This window comes from Mixophyes fleayi, chromosome 10 (assembly GCF_038048845.1).
Source record: "Mixophyes fleayi isolate aMixFle1 chromosome 10, aMixFle1.hap1, whole genome shotgun sequence".
Classification (NCBI taxonomy): domain Eukaryota; kingdom Metazoa; phylum Chordata; class Amphibia; order Anura; family Limnodynastidae; genus Mixophyes; species Mixophyes fleayi.
Window position 1 is genome coordinate 54,314,320 of NC_134411.1, and position 24,248 is coordinate 54,338,567.

The 24,248-nt window shown below is 41.1% G+C and overlaps 1 protein-coding gene across 16 annotated transcripts in view; it reads left to right on the forward strand.

Moving 5' to 3' along the window:
- Positions 1 to 24,248, forward strand: part of NRXN2 (neurexin 2) — a 725,960-nt gene that overhangs the window by 345,650 nt on the left and 356,062 nt on the right. For all 16 annotated transcript variants that reach the window (XM_075188775.1, XM_075188784.1, XM_075188781.1 and 13 more), the window contains one exon: positions 4,889 to 5,062. In XM_075188775.1, the coding sequence (XP_075044876.1) occupies positions 4,889 to 5,062 (174 nt within the window). The remainder of the gene's footprint in view (positions 1 to 4,888; positions 5,063 to 24,248) is intronic.

The following is a 24,248-nucleotide window of genomic DNA, read 5'->3' on the forward strand; positions in this document are numbered from 1 at the left end:
TCAGTCAAAGTGGGGTCAGTCAAAAGGAGGTCACTGTGGTCAGCTATACTCACTGCTGGAGCTGGCATACTGCTAGGGACAGGAACATCACCGTGCACCCACACAAGATCAAGTTGGCAAGAGACAACTCTGCGTTGCTAGGGGACGTAGTCTTTACAGAGGCAAAGGGCTGTCTTTTTCCTGAAGAAATAAGAGATGTGGTCTTTTCCTCTGGGCTGGCTGAAGCTGTGGTTGCTGGTGATGGTTGTTTTCTAGCAGCGGTGGGCTGTGTTGTGCAGGTATAGATCCTGAAGACTGTAGCTTAGCAGCTTGGCTCCGGATAATAGAGTTGAGAAATGCGGTCACAACTCAACCCCCAACATCATTGCCCAAAATCACATCATTTGGGAGGCCATCCATAACCGCAACATCTCGCAACTCCTGGCCATCTCCCCAGTCCAGATACACCCTTGCTACAGGCACTTCTTCTTCAGTCCATCTGCCACAGTAACTTTGGCAGTGTGATCTTGTAATACTGCAGCAGAATCAATAAGATGGGGACTCACAAGAGTAATTAAGGCCCCTGAGTATAATTGATTTCTGAAACAATGAATTTCATTACTCTTTTATGACTTTCTATTCTGCTGTACTTTATTGCTGGTGTAGGAATCAAACTCTTGGGACCGCCTGCGGGATTATCCACATGTTTTTGGGGGGTCTTTTGAACATGCAGGTGACTCTCTCTGCTGGGTCACCTTCAGACACGCCACACTCCATTGGGCTGGCAGGGGTGGAAACAGTCTTAAATGGCTCACCTTCATGAGTTAAGCAAGTCAGCAGTGCCCCAGGACTCGGATTAGGAGCACGAGTCTGGGGTGCTGGGACTGTCCATCCTTAAATGACCAGTTTTCCCGCAGCTGTTGCACTTCCTCTCCATCCTGGTCTCCGATGGTCACTGGTAATTTCCAGGGACGGGGCGGTGGCTGGCGAGTGGTACCCGAAGGGTTAGGTACTAGCTTTTGGGGGTGAATAGAAGAGGGGTGTCTCCCTGTTTGTACAGTCCTTTGGGGTTGGCTGTTAACCTAGTGCATCTGGCAGTGTGGCCTCACTGCCACATACTGATCTGCCAACTGGACCACTTTTTCCAGGGTTGCCGGGCTACGGTCAAGTACCCACTCCTTCACCTTCAGTGCACACCAGCGGTGAAACTGCTCTCTGCAAATTAAGTCTACTATTTCTTCCCAGGACTAGACGTTAGATCCATTAATCCATCTTATTGCCAACTGCCTCAGCTGGTTGGCAAATTCCTCATGACTGATATTGGTGCTTTTAGCCAAGTCCTGAAACTTCTGCCGGTAGGTCTACAGGGTAATAACATAGAGCTTAAGGAGGGCCCATTTTACCACTTCATAGTCCGCACAGTCCTTTGGGGCCACTCCGCGATAAGCTTCCACTGCATGACCTTGAAGCTTGAGAACCAGATACTTTACCCACTCCTGTTTGGGCAAGTCATGGAGGCTACAAAACATTTCAAACACCTGTAAATATCCATCAATGCCTCCAACAGTGCCATCAAATTTGGTAAAGTGAAAAGATTCCAATCTGGGCGCAGCAGATGACGGTTCATGGGCTGCTGCAGGAGGGGGTGCCCACCGATTGCCCCACAACTGGATGATAAGCAACCCCTCCGTCTCAGTTGTTTGTCTCCCAGGGAACCCAGCTGCTGCCTAAGTACAGAAAAGTTACCCTCATCACGCTGTTACATCACTGGTTCACTCTGTGGAAGGGGACTGTTGCGGGAAACATGTGCTGTGTTCTGGGATGTTACTGCAGGTACCTCTATGTGCGAAGCTAACGTCTCCTCCAGGTCACTGTCAGCTTTCTCATCTGCTGACCCTACTGTGCATCCCAGGCTCTCCGAGCCATTTTCATTTCGCTCCTTGTCGCTTGTGACAGGATGGACCGCCTATGCCAGCCTGTCTGTTGTTGCTGGGAACCAGCTGGGCTTACTTTGCCACCACTCCCTTACGTTATCCCAAATGCGCCCTCTTGCTGCTTACACGTGCTGCCTTCCTGGCAACCAGTACCAGGTTTCTTCTGATTAACTGAAGCTGCGAGTGTACCCCAATACTGGTGTACCTGGGCTGGTACTCCTGACCTCTTACTATGGATCAGGTTTGCTGTGGATGGATCACCCCTGGCCTATCACACTGATCAGGCCTGCATGGGTAGAAGGCAAAGCGGTGGTACTGGAAAAGCTTGGGTCCAAACCTCAGAGGCAGCTGGAGAACAGATTAGATTTAGGGTCTAATCTGCAGGTCACAGGAATACAGCAATATTGAAGATGTTTTCAAGTAGGTCTTCGAAGCAAGTGATATTTATTTGCTCTCACACTGGTTAAAAGTACCAGTGATCAGGATGCAATGTGTTTACATAAACATGGATTTACATGCATTGCAAAGCCAATAATATTTACACTTATCTATGAAATTCTAGAGATGCTGTGATGTCCTGCATCTGGTTTTCAGATGCAAAGAATCTAGGAGCCAGTCTTAAATAAAAGTTCCTGCATTCAATGTTGGATCTTCACACATCAAAAGATCTAATTAGCATGGGGTTCCTCTTCAGACAGTCCAGAATATACATTCCCAAAGAAAGGTACAAACCCCAAACAAACCACTTCCCCACATCACAACTCACAAAAGACTTCCATTCACAAAGGCTTATTGTATATATATATATACCTTAAGAAATAATGCATCTCCTCTAGCAAGGTTAAACAAGAAGCAAATTTCTTCCCCTGGTCTCAGAAATTAAAAATTTCCCTTACCAAAATATACACAATATCAAAAATAAGTGCATGTGCAATTATATAAATAAGCGCCCTGCGTTATTTCCTTTTAATAAATTTATACCAGAAGTTATTTATCAGTGATCCAGTCACAGTACCTTTCACAGAACTATACTAATGAGCAGTTGTGGACAACTTGTACTGAGCTTGTTCTTAGTTAAGAAATTAAAAATAAAGCAAGGAATGAATTGTAGCTTAGCACCATTATCCCCAAAGCTTAAAAATGCTTCTAAGCTTGATTGGTACTATTTGTCACATAAGTGCTGATTTGTTTACAGTTTGGACATAGGATTTAGATTTAGCATGCCTCCATCTGCTAAATGTCCTATCAACGGCCAGGGATTAACATCTACACAATTGGTCAAAGCTACCTCAAATAGAATTAAATCTAAATGTAACTGTACATAAGATGTAATTAATTTACAAATAAAATGATAGCAGTGACATATATAATACAGTGGAACTAGATCAATACGGTACAGTATTGCTTTAAATGCATTGAATGGGTAGGCAGCTACCGCAGTGTTCCTGAACAACATTGAGAGTGGATATGTGATCAATGAAACCTATGGGTTTCCATTGTCACACCAGTTTTTGTTTATTGCACTTACATTAAAAGTACTAGTACAATGCACAGATTTCTTGCCACTGTGTATAAAACCCCATTGTGTCAGAGAAAAAAATTTGCATCTATTGATGCTATAAAATTACTCGACAAAGTTAGGGACCACCAGTAATTTTGTAAGACACTTTGGCTCCCTTACTCCTGTGCTTTGACCAGACCTGTATAACATGTACTGCTCCTGTGTGGAGGCTCTTTTTTCTGTCAGCTACTACCAGCAGATGGATATGGCACACAAGGTCAATATAACGGGTCTCTTGAACACTTACTGTGTCACTATATGGTGGATATCTCCACAACACAACTAAAAAATAGGATGAAGCATTAGGAAGGGCTGAACATTTTTTCTGGAGGAAAGGAATACACTATACTAAAAGCATCAGTATTACACTGCCTTTGATTGTTTGATTTAGCAGCAGTAGAATCTTACCGCATTTTCAAAGCATTAGAGACTACAATCCTAAAGGTATGCCTCTATCATTCTCAACAAACACATTACCATTATCTTCCTTCAATAGAACATACTCTGCAGGAGTTTACCGTATGTACATGTAAAGTATTTGTTGAGGATTTCTCTTACTTTGCTTAGGCAATAATTGTAAGCTTTTTACAGAATCCAGAAAACTGGATTTTGAAAATTGTTATAGAAAACTAAGGTAACAGTGTAATAGGAAAGTGGATGATGAGTGATGTTAATGTCTCTGAAATATATATTGGAAAATGTCATAATAAAGCCTAATTGATTTCTGAAACAATGAATTTCATTACTCTTTTCTGACTTTCTGATCTCCTGTACTTTATTGCTGGTGTAGGGATCAAACTCTTTGAAATGTAATCCCCTGTACTTTATTTTAAGCCAGTCAAATATTTACTTTATGTAATCAGGAAAGCACGAGGTTAGCATTGCTGTCTCCCAGAGCTGGAGTCATGGGTCTGATTCCAAGCAGGGCTCTATCTATGTGGAGTTTGTATGTTCTCCCAATGTTTGTTTGGGTTCCCTTTTGGTTCTCTAGTTTCCTCCCATAGTCCAAAACTATACTGGTGTGTTAATTGGCTGCTGCATCAAATGGACCCCAGTGTGAGTGATAGGGAATTTAGCCTGTAAGCTCCAATGAGATAGGGACTAATATGAATGATACAGTGTTGCGTAATATGATAGGTGCTATATGAATAAACAATAATAATGTATTGACTATTAATCTTGTGATGAGAAGGACAAGGAAACAGCTGTGTGCATATTTTCTGTGTGAAGACTACTGTTGTTGTGGATCTTTGTTTGATAGTGAACTATAAAGTTTTATATTAAACCCTATGTTTTACTTTTCTTGTTATCCTTCTCCCATTATCTCATCCCATCATCCTTTCTTCCTCTACTACGTCATTCTCCTATTCCATTTCTCTTTGTCTTCTCTGGCTTGTCACATTCTCATATACAGGTGAACTCTATATTGGTGGGCTCCCTAGAAATATGTATGCTGCTCTTCCCAAGCTTGTTGCATCTCGAGATGGTTTCCAGGGTTGTCTCGCATCTGTGGATCTCAATGGTCGTCTCCCAGATCTCCTGACTGATGCACTTCATAGAGTCGGCCCGGTGGAGAGAGGCTGTGATGGTAAGAGCTTAAAGAGCATGTGCTTGTAAAGTACACAGTACAGTACTGTACAGTACAGTACACAAGTATTGATTTACAATCACTTGAACAACTGTACTATGAAGTTGAACAGAACCCAAATACAAATTAAATATAAGTTTATAAATATGTAGCTCTATATGCTCAGCCATCAAATCTGATATCCCATAAAAAATTAAGTGTGTTTTTTTTAACATAAATCATTGTGGCAGGCTTGGTTTGTTTTTTTTTTTAAACTTGCTATTAGTGATTTATAATTCTGCACAGTTTCCAGTGTCAAGTAACTACCATGGCAACCACAGTCACATGACACATGATATAGTGAGCAGGAAGTCTTTAGAACACCCCTTCCCCCCCTATTTCTCCCCATCTGCATTCAAATAACATGCTGAGAGTCTAAGCCTGTGTGTGTGACTGGCACAAATATCTGCCTGCCCTCCAGAGGGATTTTGAAAAAGAGATAATAATTTGTAGGAGGATGCATGCTTAATAGGTGCTTTATTTGCTATTTAAAGGAAAAAAGACCTTCTATGTGTGATTGCTGCTGTAATATAAATAAATGTATAATTTAAGGGAAAAAGTTATATTATGGGTTTAGATCTACATACAGTATGTTCTAGGTTCAAGTAAATGAAAACATTAATTAAAAACAATACAGGTTTCTGTAAGATAAAACAAACCTGAGAGAAAGTTTGCCATGTAGTATAATAAACCATTATTTTAGAGAAACACAATTAAAATCTAAAACCTACAAACCTCATTCCAGAACATGCAAGGGGCACCCTGTGGGCAGCACGGTGCCTAAGTGGTTAGCACTTCTGCCTTACAGCACTGGGGTCATGAGTTCAATTCCCAACCATGGCCTTATCTGTGTGGAGTTTGTATGTTTTCCATGTGTTTGCGTGGGTTTCCTCCGGGTGCTCTGGTTTCCTCCCACACTCCAAAAACATACTGGTAGGTTAATTGGCTGCTAATTATTATTATAATTATCTTTGACTTATAAGGCACCACAAAGGGTCTGCAGCGCCGTACATTACATATGCAGAAAACAGAGAACCAAGACACAACATGATACAAAAATATAGACAAACACAGGTGACAGGGTAAAGCAAATCAGATTATTTCTGGGACAGATAGTGAAAGAGATAGTAGAAGTCAGCGAGAAGAAGGCCGAAGCTTGGGAAAACAGGGCTAGCGAAGCAGGCCAAGAGGTACAGAGGGTGATGGAATAGTAGAAGGAGCACACAAGGAAAGAGGGCCCTGCTCATGAGAGCTTACATCCTGCTAACAAATTGATCCTAGTCTGTGTGCGTGTGTGTGTGTTAGGGAATTTAGACTGTAAGCCCCAATGGGGCATGGACTGATGTGAGTGATTTCTCTGTACAGCGCTGCGGAATTAGTGGCGCTATATAAATAAATGATGAGGATAGTCATGTTGTATTTTATATACTAAATCCTTATCATGCCTCTTAAATAGTAATACACAATATGTCCAATCAATTACATTCAGTAAATTCATTAAAACCCCTGCAGAAAGTCACAAAAATTACTTAAAATTCCTTATCCCAGATATTGGAATGACTTAATCCCACTGATATGACAGCATAGTTAATGAAACAGTACAAACTGCAATTGTTACAAACAATGGTCAATATGTATTAATATGTAGCAAAGCTGAGCCATATAATGTTATATTTAGCCATTACATATAACACAGCTCCGCTCAGAAATGTAGCAGGGCTGATCTCCATCATCTCAGTAGTGACAGGGGATTTCAAAGCAGGGAGGAAGGGAAAGAGTGGTGCAACACACAAAATATTAAGGATTCATTTTGCTCTGCCCCAGCTCCACTTTTGGGCAGGCTACTTTAATAGACGGCAGAGAAATGTGGTAAAGAATAGATACATATAGAGAAAAAGTGGAAATGTGTCACTCTTTACCCCACATTTGCTTTAATTCATAGAAACCAATGTTATTACAATGATTTTATGTTTCAATCAATGCAGACTTTTAGGCAGATAACTGGCTCAGATCATGAATTTTAAAAGAAGACTACAACAGCTGCTAAAGTTTAAACAACGTATTGTAATGTGATATAGATAAAGCCACAGAGGGCTGCCAAAGTTTAGCCTGGGGGCAAGACTCGGCTTAGCAGCCTCTTAGGTACATTTTAAAGGAAAAAAAATGCAGGTGGCCCAGTAACCCAGCCCAAGATAGCCTACTATGGGACCGGCCTGGGTGGCAGGTACCCCCCTCCCCCCCAGCCCAGCCTGCTCCTGCGCAGCATATTGTAAAATGACACCTAGCAGTATGTACCAGATCACTGCCACACTTTGCATTGTGTCCCAGGACTCTTTTCAGCTCACCAGAGATAATGTGCACACATTTCACCTGTTACAATGTATTTATCAATCATTTAATTATCTGTACTCAGGATGAATTATAAAGTTATACTTTACTATGAACTTCCAGAGCTGCTCATAGAGACCTGTAGAGTAACACTGGAAGTTAATGAGCAAGGGACAACTTTATCACCCATGATGATGTATATGAAACCTGCAATAAGTGCAGAGGGCCTACATATCTGTAGAACAGGCAGCTGTAACACCTGTGACTTCGACGTTTCTATGAAACCCAATCGCCTTTTTCTCCCTGGTATCTCAATATAGGAACATCCCCACATTCTTACATATAACTAAGAAATATACTTAATTCCTTACAATGCATATACAAATACACAGCAAACAATTAAAAAAACAGACAATTAGACAATAGTGGTCATCTGCCCTATTTATTACTAAACTATTACAAAAATGTATCAATGAAAGTGATAGTGGTGATGAATCCTTGTTCTTCACAACTCCACAAAATCCAGAAATTCAATGGTACCAATATCAAATCTTTAGGTGAACTTCAAACTCCAAGTATTGTCACTAAGCCACCTAGAAAAAGACTTCAAATCATCTAAAGTGCAAATAATGCCAAAGTTATTGCAGTTTCTCACAGTTTAAACACAGTCTCTTCCCCCTAGCTGACTGTCCCTGCACTTCACCCTTATTGTTATATCTCAGTCCAGCAAAAGGGCATAATACAATATTCTTTAGGCCTCCCCACCTGTGTCCTACCTGACTAATAACATGGCTCAGTCCAATCATATGAACAATATAAAAACATTGGTGTTTATCAGACTTTATTTCTCTCTTTACACCTCTCTTCATATCTCTCACAGCAGTCCAAAGTATTGTGCCTCCTGTTACAGCACTCTCCTCTGTCTATACAGTGCTGGTCTCTCTCATCACTGCAGTAGCCCTTTCTCAGTACTGTTTCCTCTTCTCTTCTCCATGCTCCTCTTCCCAACTGTTGCACTCCTAGAATCTCAAACTGCTGTTTTTCAACTGCTTCTTCACGAGCTCCTCTTCCCCAATGCATGCTGTGAGATGCTGCTCTCAGCCTGCAGAGGAGGTATCTAAAGTGCATGTGTGGCCTGCTCAGGTTAACAGTGCTACACTATATATGGGTGAAACTTCTCAGCGTGCTGTAATTATATTTGATCCAGATATTATTTATAAGTTTGCTTTATTAATATGTGTTGCTATCATAGTGTCACGAGCCGCGGTGGTACACCGCATCCTGAGGTAGCAGTCGAGCATGTGCATTAGTTACAATGCACTGTTATCTTTGTGTAAGAGTAGGAGGGTGTAGGGACATCCTCCAACTGCAGGGGGAGCTCTCGCATTATTCTAATCTGTCATTTATATTTTCATACATGTTCCTGGTTTGTGATATGACCTATGCTAGTTCTAAGCTAGTAATTAATTAGCAGCCTCCTGAGGTTGATTGTCAGCCCTGTCCTCCTCATTTCTGATTTTTCCATCAAAGTATTTAAGGCAGTGAAGACTGGGCCTCATTGCCGGTTATAGTCCCTGCTCCCAAGCATACTTTTCTTGCTGTTGTGTTCCTGCTGTTTTCCATATTGCTGCTGCTGACCCCTGGCCTGGATTTTGGCGTTGCTGATTTGACCCTAACCCCTTGCTTGAATACTGACTCCACTGATTTGCCTGTGACCCTAAAACCTTTGCCTGGATACTTGATTCCTCCTCTTTGTAATCACCTGCGCTACGATCTCAGGTTATCAGCTCCTACTACTAGAGAACAAGACCTGGGGGCATCCGAGTACCTGTGAGCGCGTCTAGCTCTATGGGAAAGGCGGCTGCTAAAGGCGAAGACCTCTGAAGCGGTTCTAGGAGTTGATACCTGGGGCGTGAGCCATAACACATAGCAGTTCCAATTTTTAGTTTTCTACAGATTTTATAGTGAAATCTGAAAGTGAGTGGGGTACGACATTTTACGGTAAAAGGATTCTCTCTTGACTTTAGCATTCACATTTGTCAGAATACATTATCATTCCTTTTATTGCTGTTATAGCTCTGGGACTAATGGACAGTTTCATTTTTAGCTTATACAAATCCAGAAGCAAAAGCTTATGATGTCTTTTTCCCAGTAAAAACCTGTTGTTGAACCCCCTCCCACTGCACCCACAATATCATCAAATACTATGCAATGGATCTTTAGCATTTATAAACATCACAATTGATGTACTCTAGGCACAGAATGGGTACCGCTTTTACAATGTGACATTACGTCTTGTCAATATCATAATATATTTACATTGTGTTTAAATACCTAGGAAAATTCTACTGAAACCTATAGGAAAAGAACTAGACACTGAAAATTACTTCCAGTACAGAAGTGGCACTTTGCAGTTGTCCCAAAAATAGAATACCATGAGGTATTGATAATCCAGCATTTAAAACAAAAGAGCTGGTGTTATGCATCTGTACCTACAGAATAAAAACATTAGCTCAGAATTACAATCCAGCACACAGCACAAGACAACTGATACAGTGTAGTAGATCAACATTAAAATATATTTGATCAATATAAATAAATATTTAGGTACAAATTATTACATTTTGGACTTGTTGTATTAAAATTATGTCATTACACTACATGTATTTTAGTGAGATGTGGAATTCTCACATCAAACAATTTTGAATACTTGTTGAGTCTAGGGGCAGTAGTAAATCTAACCATTAGGGGGTTAGAAGAATAAGAGAACCATTTACAAGGTCACAGCCTTGGGCTAGATTTACTAAGCTGCGGGTTTGAAAAAGTGGGGATGTTGCCTATAGCAACCAATCAGATTCTAGCTATCATTTTGTAGAAGGTACTAAATAAATGAAAGCTAGAATCTGATTGGTTGCTATAGGCAACATCCCCACTTTTTCAAACCCGCAGTTTAGTAAATCTAGCCCCTTGTCTCTTTGGGATCAGGGGTCTGGTCACAAGTGCAACTGCTGTGACACTTATTGCTATGCAACTGTGCCAATCTGCTAGTGAAGTATTCACTAGGTTATTATGCGTCTGATGTTTTTGATGACAGGACACACCAAACCTCCAGTGGACCCTTATATTCATGAGAATTGTGAGTTGTTGTAAAATGAGCTTGTTACATTGTAAATCTTGTTTTTTCATTTGTATTTTTTCACTTGTATAATCATGTATTTATTTCTAAATTATAATAAGACTTCACAAATATCACTCCTAAATAACTGCTGTTCTGTGTTTCACCAATATGCCACACCGCGGTCATATGTGAATTGGTGGCAAAACTCAGGTTGCTTGCAAGTGTTGTTATAATTTCAAATCTGTATATTCAAGCTTGGCACATATATAATTTACAGAACTAAATTCTGCATGGCAGAATGGGCCCCACTGTGGAAATGTAAATATTTACTACTTGATATGCAGTCTCAATTTACCCTTACTTTCAGGGGCTATTAAAATGAGCAATAAAATAGGAAGAAATAAGGAAATGTTTAAATGAATGAGCATGTAGACCAAATGCCATAGTAGGCTGTGCTTTGTGGTGACATTTTGACTTTTTCAAGATGTGCACCTTCACGTCTGCTCCTGGTAAACCATGAATGTGCTCAATGGGTGCATATACTTTTGTGTGCACAATTGTATGTATAGATGAGCCCTGCTGCATAAGCCATGCTCTTACATGATCATGACAGGCTGCTCACCACTGCCTTAGGATTTGATTTTAAAATTAGCTTTTGGTGTGGGTTTGAAAGGTTCATGCAGTTTATAAACACCATCTATTCAGATATCTTTTTAATGTGCAGTTGTGAATTGCTAACAGATCCACTTGAAGGGATTAGAAAACTCATCTGATATGAATAGTGATAAATTAACTAGCAGTGGGGACCTGTAGCTCAGGAACATGAGTTATCTTAAATGGGAATGAATTGTGAAATGTGCTATGATAGAGCCATCAAGATTAAAGACATGTTATGAGCTTGGAGATACTTGGCTGCTCTTTTCATTTGGATTAAGTTATTTTGGGCTTAATTAATTAATATAGGTCTACTAATTAACTGATATAAAACAAATCTTTTACATCAATTAGTTTAACACAGGTTAATTCAGTGACAGTCTGTGCTAAGTTCAGGAGCAGACAGATATCAGTTTGACACCCAGAAATATAGAGGCAATGTTACGAGCCGTGTCGGTGCCCAGCCGCCGCGACTCACTCACCTGCGTCCCGGCCGTCGCTATGACGACTGGGACGTCACTTCCGGCCAGGACCCGGCCGTCGCCAAGGCAACGGTCGGATGCTTTCTATCTAGCGCCGTGTCCCGGCAATGAAGCTATGTCGGGCGCGGGCGCACACCAGCGCTACCAGCCTGTGGGCTAATTAATACATTAATGTAGTTATTCAAGGGGCTGTGTATTGTCAGAGCCAGGCTCTGATTGGCTGCTGACAGTATTTAAGGCAATGAGGCTTGCTGCCTCATTGCCGGTTATAGTTTCTGTGTCCAGTCTGCTTAACCTGCTCCCTGCTTTGTTCCTGCCTGTTGGACTTGCTGCTGATTACCCGTGTATGACCCTTGGCTTGGATTTGGACTTTGCTTGTGTATCTTGTGACCCTGATCTCTGGCTTGAATACCGACCTCCCTGTCTGCTCGTGACCCCTGACCTCTGGCTTGAATACCGATCTCCCTGTCTGCTCGTGACCCCTGACCTCTGCTTGGACTCCACTCCGCTTGCCTGGGTTCTCCCCAGCCGGTACACACTTCATGACCCTCTGTCAGTCTGCGGCCCAGTCTGTCCCCACCATCAGGGGCCCCAGTGAACACCTGACTGGCGGAGTAGACTCCGGGTTGTGTTGTGCCGGCTGGAGGGGTTCCTAACAGGCAATACATGATAAAAATGTAGGTAGATGGGGTCTCATTTAGACTTAAGAGTGCACCTTGGCAAAACCAAGTTGCAGGACGAGGGTGCAAAAAAAATATGTTAACATATTTGCAATTGGGTGGGAGGTGCCTCCTAACTCAATTCTAAGTCACAATGTTAAAATAAAGTCATTCAATATTTGTGTACTACATGCAAAAGCAGATGGTATTTTCCCTGCTTGCAAAAAATGATGTCCAGGTAGAATTTTGCACCTCACAGCTTAAACTCGAAATACGGTCCATGCTTGTCAGAACCTGCAACCGCTGCAGTCTTGAACAAAGGCTCAGATTACATATACAAAATGAGATTGATCTCAACAGGGGACTAGAGCAGATTAAACCTTGCAGCAAACAGATTCACTGCAATAGACAAACACAGTGTTTTTGTCCAAGACCTATATCAAATGGATATCGACACTGCAGTTCTGATTCATTAAGGAAAGTAAAGCAAAAAAAAAAATGAGTAACTTTGAACCTTGGTATAACCATGTTGTATTGGAGGGGGAGGTAAATTTAAAATGTGAAGACAGATTTGTAGTTGCGGTAGGGCATATACTAGATCAACTTTAAATTTCAGTGTACAAATAAGCTATTATAACTACTTGTGTGCTGCATGATAAAACAGGCAAACTTATGTGCAAAATAATAAACTAATTTGCACCCCTTGCATTGTAACATTATTTTGTCCAGGAGACACATATACATATTCATCCACCTTGCGCATAAGAAGGTAAATTAACACCTTCTGGTTTTTGCAACTTCCCTCAAAAACTTAGCTTGCATCTACTTTTATGGGGATGTGGGTCTAACTGGAAATAGTCGTGGTGGAAACAGTACAAATATCACTTCAAAGTCCTGTCTGCGACAGAACTATTCCGTCCAATCTGCCTATGCCTTCATCCCTTACCTATACCATTGTTTGAACAACTCAGTTTAGGTGTGCTGAGTCTCTAATTCTGAGAATTGGTGAGAATTGGGCAAAAGTGTAAACTTACAAGCCTGTGGCCAGATATTAGTCAGGTGGCTTACAGACTGAAGGGTACTGAGTCAATTAAATACAAATAGTGGTAAATAAGCAAACCACTCCAATCCACCACCTGCAGTAACAGTTCAAGGATCAAGTAAACTGCAACTGACTAAACAATATTATGAGAGAACTTCCTGAGGCTACGGGGGTTGAGAACTTGAAGATATTCTTGAAGAGTATATCCAGTATAGTGCTAGGGAAGTTATTGTCCACTACTATGTTGTTTAAAGGTGTGCACACAGTGTTAAGCCCAAAAGTGCTTAACGTAACAGAATCTGAGAGGTTATTTCCAGATTTGAATATTACTTGGGTAAGGAAGAAATAATTGCAGAAGAATTAAATTTGGCATCTATTGACTACAACAGTGCCTCAATTCCTGAATTGCATTATCGACTTTGACCTAGAGAAGCTCCATAAAACCTCTGTTGGAATCCTTCAAAACCCACAATATCCGGTATCACTGGGACTAGCTCACAAGACTGTCAAATCAGCCACACAGTTATTCTCAGAGGATCTCCTCTTTGATTATTCTAGAAATCCCCATGCCTACCATAGAATACATTCTAATCAGCTGACCTAGTAATGACATTTCTCTTACGTTACATTACCTTTTCTATTTTTCTGGTGAATTGGCGTTCCACTTAATATATACACATTACTTTTAGGCCTCCACAATGCGATCAAGTAAGTTAAATATTTCACAATCATTTATATATGCTACACTGCTAGGAATAGGATATAGTGTTCTCAATAGAATGATAATCCTTTGGATAGGGAAAATAGATCCCAGCTGTGATCCTGGAGGTGTAGGTTTAATCTCCTGGCTTTGGTACATTTTGTTTGTTGTAGTACAGTGTCGGAACTATCATTGGTGAAGCAGGTGCAGTGCACCAGGTCCCATGGAGATAATGGGGCACGCTGTACAGGAAACTAGGGAGTTATGGGCCACCCGGCTCACTAGTTCCGCCTCTGTTATGTGTTATTCTCCACATACCTTTTGTTTTCATTCCATCCCTTATATGCCCTTGTTTTCTGTGCTATAGATAAATGTAAATGTTATAAAAAATTTCACAGGGGTATTTCAGTAATTCATATGACAGCAATGAATGGGGAGCTCATGAGGCTACCAGGCTTATGTATTGTTGTCTTCGTGCTCAGGCTAACTAGTTTGCCTATAGGCAGCTGTATGTACTAGTTTGGGATGGCCAGTACAATTGGATCCGGAATTACTTAATAATATATATATATATATATATATATATATATATATATATATATATCCTCAACACGAACCGGGACCAGTAAAACAGTTCAGTCCTAGTCAGTCTGTCCCAAAGTAGAACCCCCAAAGGACAGCTGAGTTCGCTCTTTTGAGCTAAAACTGGTTCTCATGGTGCTGTGGCTTCCATGGGGATGTTTTTAGATACAACTTCTCTGCTGGACTAGGTACAAGCTTATCGGGGGGCATCTACTGAGCCTCCTCCATGTCTTCGGGTTACAACAGACACCCTGTGGAGAGTGGCTGCGAAAAGGGGTGCCACAGCTGACCAGCACTTCTGGCACAACAGGGCTGACCACAAACAGAGGCAGTCCCTCAAAGTTTTTAGTCAGTCAGTTCAGTTTCTCTGGGTGCCCCTGAGTGACTGGGTGCCCCAATAGCTCTCTTAGGGGACATGTTGTATTAACTGGTGTTATCTAATGAACTCACACAGGAACATTTAAGAACAAATCAAACAACATAGAAGAACACCACCGCCTACATTAATATATAGCTAGAGATGCTTGGGCTTGGTTTTCCAAAAACCAAGCCCACCTAAACATTGCAGATCCAAGTGCTGAGTCGACTTTGTACTTTTGCGTGCCCGGAACTGAAAACGAGGCAAAACGTCATCTTTGCGTTGTCTGATCTCCCGAGTTTTGGATTCTATAAGTACTGCCTTCCATGGAGTTTTGGCACCATTTCACAGGCACAGAAGGGATAGCATCGTTCTTGGCAGTCTCCAGTGCAGTTGGCCAGGGTCATAACTAAAACAGAAAGAGAAGGTGTGGCAGTGTTCTTGGCAGTCTCCAGTGACATTGTACTGTGCCATAGCTCACACCGAAAACAGGAGGGAAGGTAGTGTTCTTTTTATCAGTCTCCAGTAACACTGCTCTGTGCCATTGCTCATACAGAAACAAGAGGGGTGGTAGTGTTTTTATAAATCTCCAGTGACATTACTGAGTGCCATTGCTCGTATAGAAGCAGAAGGGGTAGCAGTGTTCCTGTCACTCTCCAGTCACATTGTTCTTGTCACTCTCTAGTCTCAGTGCCATTGATCACACAGAAACAGCCATAGCAGTGTTCTTGTCACTCACCAGTCACATTGTTCTTGTCACTCTCTAAACCCAGTGCTATTGGTCACAGAAACAGGGGTAGCAGTTTTCTTGTCACTCTCCAGTCACATTGTTATTGTCACTCTACAGTCTCAGTGCCATTCATCACACAGAAACAGGGGAAGCAGTGTTCTTGTCACTCTCCAATCTCCAGTCACATTGTTCTTGTCACTCTCCAGTCTCAGTGCCATTGGTGACACAGAAACAGGGGTAGCAGTATTCTTGTCACTATTCAGTCTCCAGTCACATTGTTCTTGTCACTCTCCCGTCTCAGTGCCATTGGTTACACAGGGGTAGCAGTGTTCTTGCTACTCTCAAGTCACAGTATTCTTGTCACTCTCCAGTCTCCAGTCACATTAGTCTTGTCAGTCTTCAGTCTCTGTGGGTTCACATCAATCCACAGAAGACCAGGAGCACTGCTGGCACCATTCATGATCATAGTAATCCCTCTACGTCATCTGCTAAAGCCAATGTTCAAGTGCATAGTGTTTTTAAGTCAGTGAAAAAAATGTAAAAAATGTAAAAAACACCTGTAATCCAGACAAAGTTAAATGCAGAAAAACATAAAATTGCCAACATGCCATTCTACACACGCAGTGGCAAGGAAAGAATCAGGCCTTTGCCTTTCTGTATGAGTGCTAGTTCTGCAACTGTCAGTGAGGCATCTTCTTGTAAGGTCAGTCATGACGATGCAAGACCTTCTCATTCTGACTCAGAAAGTGGTGCCCAAATACTTTTAAGTGTAAAAGCCGAGCTGGAAAAAAACAGTAAGGCATTAGAAGAAACTGTATGTTCAGATTCAAAAATTACACGAATCCCTGGGGAGAGTCTATCCACAAGTGCTATGTGTAAGCCTTACCTTTCTGATACTGTGCTCATAATGCCTCCTGTCAGCATTTGTGTAGATGTGTGGATGAGCAGCCCAAGTGTAGCCGGTGATGCACAAAGTGAGAATGCCATTTTGGAATTGCAACAGGATGAGGGGATATTTATATAGCTGATGACGGCGCTAATGAGGATGTTGATGACGATTATGTTGTGTGTGTAAGTCCCGCACCAGTGGAAGCAGTTCTTGCCAGTGATAAGAAGAAGTCCATTGTCATGCCTGGGCATAGAACCAAAAAATCCACCTCTTATGTTTGGAATTATTTTTATCCAAATCCTGACAACACTTGTCTAGCCATTTGTAGCATTTGTAAAGCCACAGTCAGTAGAGGTAGGGACATTAACCATCTAGAAACTCATCCATATTATGCCATTTGAAGAGAGTTCATGGGAATCTTTTGGGAAAATCAGAAACTTACTCTAAAAAATGACAACAAGCAGTCCAGCATCAGCTAGCTCCCTTCTCTCACCTAGATCCCAGCACCTGCAATCTACTCCTTCCTCATCAATATCCTCACTAGTGATGGAAGTTAGTCCTGCATCCAAGTTGTAAGGCTAGATGACTCCTCCCGTATCCAGGATTCCTCAGAAGAATTCTTGAGCATTAGTCCTGAAGCTGCTGCTACTGCTGGTGGTGGATCTTCATCCCAGAAGCAGACCAAGAAGAAGGCTACTTGTAGTTTACAACCATTGACTGTTAAACAAGCCTTTGCAAGAGGAAGCAAGTATGAAAGCAGTCACCCAGTCGCAAAGCGAATCACAGGCGCCATAGTAACATAGTAACATAGTTGATGAGGTCGAAAAAAGACACCAGTCCATCAAGTTCAACCTATTTTGGATCTCCTGTGATCCTGCACTTATATTTGAAATTGATCCAGAGTAAGCAACCGCCAATCTGTTTCAATTGTGAAAATCCCCCCACACTCAATATTGCAGTCCTATTTTTTACCCTATATCCACTACTATCCATTTTAATTAACTGTCGTATCCATGGATACACTTTTCTGCTAAAAATTTGTCTAACCCTTTCTTAAACATGAATCTGCCATCATAATCTTCCCTGGCAATGAATTCCATATCTTGACTGCCCTTACTGTAAAGAACCCCTTCCTTTACTGATTGTGCAATTTCCTCTCCTGTAACCTTAGGGGGTGACCGCGTATCCTGTGTATAGTCCTTGGGGTAAAAAGTTCCCATGAAAGTTCTTTGTATTGACCCTTAATGTATTTGTACATAGTAATCATATCTCCCCTTAGACGCCTCTTTTCTAAAGTAAACATGCCTAAACTGGCTAGCCTTTGCTTATTACTTAATGACTCCATACCCTTTATCAATTTTGTCGTCCTTCTCTGAACCCTTTCTAGTTCCAAATTATCTTTTTTAGAAAGTGGTGCCCAGAACTGTACTGCATATTCAGGATGACGTCTTACCAATGATTTATACAGTGTGAAAAATTCCCATGCATCTATGCCCCTTTTTATGCATGCCAATACTTTGTTTGCCCTTGCAGCTGCTCCTTGACATTGAGCACTATTGCTAAGTCTACTGTCTACGAGCACTCCCAAATACTTTTCCATTATAGATTCTCCTAAATTAATTCCATTTAATTTATAGATTGCGTTCTTGTTTTTGATCCCTAAATGCATAACCTTACATTTATCTATGTTAAACCTCATATTCCATTTGGCTGCCCAAACATCCAGTTTATTTAAGTCCCTCTGTAGAGAAGCTACATCTTGCTTTGATTTTAATACCTTACAGAGTTTAGTGTCATCTACAAAAATAGAAACATTACTCTCTAAACCATCACCAAGGTCATTAATAAATATATTAAAAAGGAGAAAACTTAAAACTTTTGACCAATTAGAAAATGTTCCATTTATCACAACTCTCTGTTCCCTTTTCTCTAACCACTTTTCGATCCAAGTACAAATGTTGATTCCTAGACCCAGTTCCCTTATTTTGTAAACCAACCTCTTATGTGGCAGTGTATCAAAGGCCTTTGCAAAATCTAAGTAGACCACATCTACTGTCCTGCCCTGGTGTAAGTTCCCACTAACTTCCTCATAGAAACTAATTAGATTAGTTTGACATGACCTATCCCTCACAAATCCATGTTGATTCCCACTAATAATTTTATTGCGCACCAGGTAATCCTGAATACTATCCCTTTAAAATACCTTCCAGTAGTTTCCCCACTATTGATGTCATGCTTACAGGTCTATAATTCCCTGGTTGTGATATCGTCCCCTTTTCAAACAATGGCACCACATCTGCTATTTGCCAATCCCTTGGTACTGATCCTGATGAGATTGAATCTCTGAAAATTAAGAATAGCGGTCTAGCTATTTCCGAGTTTAACTCCATCTTTATTTATCTTAATATTCTTCAGTCACCTTTGGACTTCTTCCTCTGACAACCAAGTATTAATTAATGGTATGGTTTCATTTCCATTTTTATGTATTACTCCTACCATTTGTTCCTCTCTAGTAAAAACTGAAGAAAAGAAAGTGTTTAATACCTCTGCTTTTTCCTTAGTGCCATTTATCAATTCACCCATCTAACTTCTTAGGGGTCCTATATTATCTTTTTTAAACCTTTTGCCATTTATATACTTAAAAAACTTTTGGGGGTTTGTCTTACTTTCTTTTGCAACTTGCCTTTCATTTTCTAATTTAGCCAATCTAATTTCCTTTTTGCATGTTTTATTACATTCCTTGTACCTATGGACGGACTCTTCTGACCCTTCAGACTTAAACAATTTAAATCCATGCTTCTTCCTTTGCATTTCTTCCCTTACCTTTTTATTTAGCCACATTGGTTTAGACTTAATTCTTTTACATTTATTTCCTATAGGAATGAACTTATACGTGGATGTTTCCAACAACATTTTAAAGACAGCCCACTTTTCTTCTGTATTTTTTACTTCGAAGGCTTTGTCCCAGTCTATGCTCTTTATAGACTCCTTTAGCATATTAAAATTTGACTTTCTAAAGTTTAAAGTCCTAGTTGATCCCTTATACTGTTGCTTCTGGAAACCAATTTCAAATGAGACCATATTATGATCACTGTTTCCCAAGTGCTCCCTTACTTGAATATTTGATATTACGTCCACATTGTTTGTTATTACTAGGTCCAGTATAGTCCGGTTCCTAGTAGGTTCCTCTACTAATTGGGACATGTAATGGTCTTTTAGCGTGCTCAGAAACATATTTCCGCTAGCTGTACCACAGGTTTTAGTACTCCAATCAATGTCCGGATAATTAAATCCCCCATAATTAAAATTTGACCTAGTTGTGTAGCCATCTCAATTTGCTGTAGAAGTTGGGCTTCCTCAATAGTACTAATATCTGCCGGTTTATAGCGTATCCCTATCAGCAACTTCTCTGAACTTTTTCCTCCGCTGGACATTTCCACCCACAATGCTTCTATATTATCACAAATATTCTCGTATATAACTTCCTGAATACTTGGTTTTAATTCTGGCTTAATATAAAGACATACTCCTCCCCCCCTTTTATTTACCCTATCCCTCCTGAAGAGAGAATAGCCTTCCAAGTTGACTGCCCAGTCATGTGTATCATCCCACCAGGTCTCCGTAATACCTATAATATCATACTGCTCCTTCATTGTTACAAGTTCTAACTCCCCCATTTTACCTGTCAGGCTTCTTGCATTTGCAAGCATACACTTAGGTCTATTGCCTCCCTTAGGTATTTCCTTTTGCTTTAAAAAGGGCCTCTCCTTAATGACTATGCTTCCCTTTCCCCCCCTCTCCACCCCCTTGACTCTTGTTAAATTCCTTCTTGCTACTCTCAATGTCTATCCCATAAATACTTGCTTGCCCCTCTTCCCCGGAGCCTAGCTTAAAATCTCCTCCAACCTTCTAACCATCCTCTCTCCTAGCACTGCAGCCTCCTCCTCATTCAGGTTCAATCCATCTCGACAATATAGATGGCAACTGGCCGAGAAATCAGCCCAGTGGACTAGGAATCCAAAACCCTTCTTCCCACACCAATCTTTTAGCCACGCATTAACCTCCTTAATCTCCCGCTGCCTCCCTGGACTAGCGCGTGCCACAGGTAGTATTTCTGAAAATACTACCTTGGATGTACTTGCCTTAAGTTTGCGACCTATGTCCCTGAAATCATTCTTTAGGACACCCCTTCTTCCTCTAACTCGGTCATTGGTGGCAACATGCATCAAAACCGCTGGGTCATTCCCAGCCCCGCCCAACAATCTGTCCACCCGATCCACAATATGCTGAGCCCGAGCACCCGGGAGACAACACACTGTTCGGCATGCACGGTCCCGGTAACAGATTGCCCTATCTAACTTCCTAATAATTGAATCCCCTACCACCACAATCTGCCTGGGTCCCTGAGTACCTTTGGTCCCCTCTATGCTGGAGAGACCATTCCCCTGGTTGCTAGAAGAAGCAGTCTCATCCAACTCTACCAATTCTGAACTGCCTTCCACAATATCTTCATCCAATCTGGCAAATCTGCTGGGATTGCTTAGCTCAGAACTGGCCTTCCTCTTCCTACCTCTGCTACCCCTAGTAACTAGTACCCAGCTGCCTACCTGTGCATCCTCCTCTGTCTCTGCTCCACCCTGCTCAGCTAACGCATCAACGGTGAGCTGTAAACTCTGCTCCAGGTTGACAATCTCTCTCAATGTTGCAATGGTCTGCTTTAGATCAGTTACCTGGGCTTCCAAAGAGACCAATTGCTCACATTTCTCACAGAGGTATAAACCTTGGAACAATTGCTCTAAGTGTGCATACATATGACCAAATATGCATTGCGTGAGATCATCAATCCTGCTAACACTCATCTTATCTTATTATGGCTAACCTAACTTCTTATAGCCTACAGTGAACTCGAGAGTACTAACATTTGCTAGGCACTTACAGGATTAAAACCCTTCCTGGATTCAACTCCTTACTGGATCTAACTTGACACGTTAAACAAACAGCAGTGGAAATCGCAAGCTCAATGAAATCGCTTACCACCATCTGTTAAATAGAGCTTGCACTAACCAGCTGTATCAACTATGCAATTAAACCACACCCACTAGCTCTAACAGAAAGAAGGGGAAAAAAGAAAAAAAGAGAAAAAAAAGAAAAAAGGGACACCTAATAAACACACAGAAAAACGAATCCCCTTGAATAAACACACAGAATAATTCCCCAAACTATATCACTCTCTCAACACGGCACAGCAATCCTTACTGGATCTAACTCCATTCTTTAAACAAACAACACTTGAAATAAAACAGCAGTGGAAATCACAAGCTATGCTAGTATTAGATCTTTGTCCAATATCCACTATTAATGCAGCTAGTTTTAGACAGTTAATTGAGGTCTTGGGTCCCCGTTACCAAATTCCATCACGGCACCATTTTACTAGAAAAACTATTCCTCACCTATACCAGAAGGTTCCTAAAAATGTAATTATTGTGCTACAAAATGGCATTCTACCCACTGTACACTTAACCACAGATTTGTGGACAAGCGGAACTGGGCAAAATAATGAAGATTATATGACTATGACAGTCCACGGGGTTGGTGATTTGCCTTCAGGAGCAGCAGCAGCATGTACCCAACTACGTCACATTTTTCAGAGGCAGGCTACTCTGTGTATCACTAGCTTCACGAAGAGGCATATTGCTGACAATCTGTTACAAAAACTAAGGGATGTCATTGCTATATGGCTTATCCCACTTGGACTCTCTTCAGGATATGTCATTTCTGATAATGCCACCAATATTGTGAGAGCATTACAGCTGGGTGAATTCTATTACATTCCCTGTAGTGCTCACACAATCAACTTGGTGGTGCAGAAATTTTTAAAAAATAAAAGGCACGTGCAGGAGATGCTGCCTGTGGCCCGTAAAATTTCGGAACAATTTTGGTATTCTGCAACAGCATGTAAGAGATTGCAGCAGCTACAAGAAAAATTTAATTTGCCCTGCCACCAACTGAAGCAAGAGGTGGTGACAAGGTAGAATTCCACCCTTTATATGGAAGTGAAAAGCCATCCACGCTTACTCCACAAAGCCATGACATTGGGAAAGAAGGGGGAATGTATATTAGTCCAGCTCAGAGGAGAAAACTTGTGCAAGTTGCTGAAACCATTCGAAGTAGTCACCTGTGACGTGAGTTCAAGTGATTCACTTAATTAGACTTTTGGAAAAGCAGCTTGAGAAACTGAAGGAGGAGATGAAACAAAGCAATTACACTAAGTATGTCAGACTTGTAGATCAATTATTGTTTTCTCTTTGCCAGGATTCAAGAGTTATCAAATTCTTGAAAACGGATCTCTACATTTTGGCGACTGTGCTTGATCCTAGGTTTAAGAGCTATGTCTTCTCTTTGTTTCCAACTTACCCAGATCACAAGAGATGCAAGGAAAAACTGGTGAGCAAGATAACAGCTCAAATGGTACGTGGCACAATGGCATCTCCTCCTTTAGTTTCTCAGGCAACTGCTGCTAGGAAATAAACTTAGCTTTCCCAAGAGAACCAGGGATTATACAGATGACTCAACACAAAATTTTGACATCTGGTCAGGTCTAAATTAATTGACCAAAAACCATGACACCTGAACCTACTATCAACATCCAAAGAATGGTGGAGAATTATTTTAATGACAGCACACAAATGGACACATCAGAGAGTCCCTTTACATACTGGGAGGAAAAAAAGGCATTTTGGAGACCCATGAACAAACTCGCGACCGGCGTAGGAGGCTACTTCCTAAAAATGTGGAAAAGATGATGTTCATCAAAATAAAATACAATTTCCATGAGGAAGGCCTTTACCAATTACATCAAAGTACAGAGACCTCTGTAATTGTGTATTCCAACGGGGATGAATTAATTTTGTGTGAGGATGATATGACACTAATGAGGATGAGGATGAGGCTAAGGATGATGACAACCATATCTTGCCTCTGTAGAGTTCATTAACAGCACTGTTAGCTTAGGTGCCTTAAGCCCATTGTTAGCTGTTTTGTGGAGGCCGAACAAACCAGGCACTTCAGCCACAAAAGTGGCACTCTTTGTTGCTGATGTGCTTGGTCTGTAAAAGTGTGCATGTTCTTTTTAAGATCCAACATAAGGGTGGGTCGGAGTACCCAAGGACAACCACTTTTCTTTTCTGCCACTACTGTGTGGAATTGTTTCCTAGATGTGCGGTGGACTGCCGTGTGTTAGTGTCATTGCTCTGTTGCTTAGTATTCAGCCAGCTCTCTGCAGTCTTTGGCTGAAAGTGGATGAAAATAATATTGTGACCTGTAAGGTGTCAAAAACCAATGGAAATTAATGGAAATTAGTGTTATTGGCGTTAATAATAATGTAGGAACAAAAAAAAGATTTTTAGCATATCTTAACTAAAAAATACAGATCCAAAACTAAGACACGCAAGGGCGGTTTTGCCAAAACAAAAACCAAAATCAAAACACAAAGTTAATACAGAACCAAAACCAAAACATGAGGTCAGTGAACATCTCTATATCAAAGCACAGTTACATTGCCAGCTGGGAGGGGATGTCAGGTGGGCTTATTCGTGATGCTTAGCA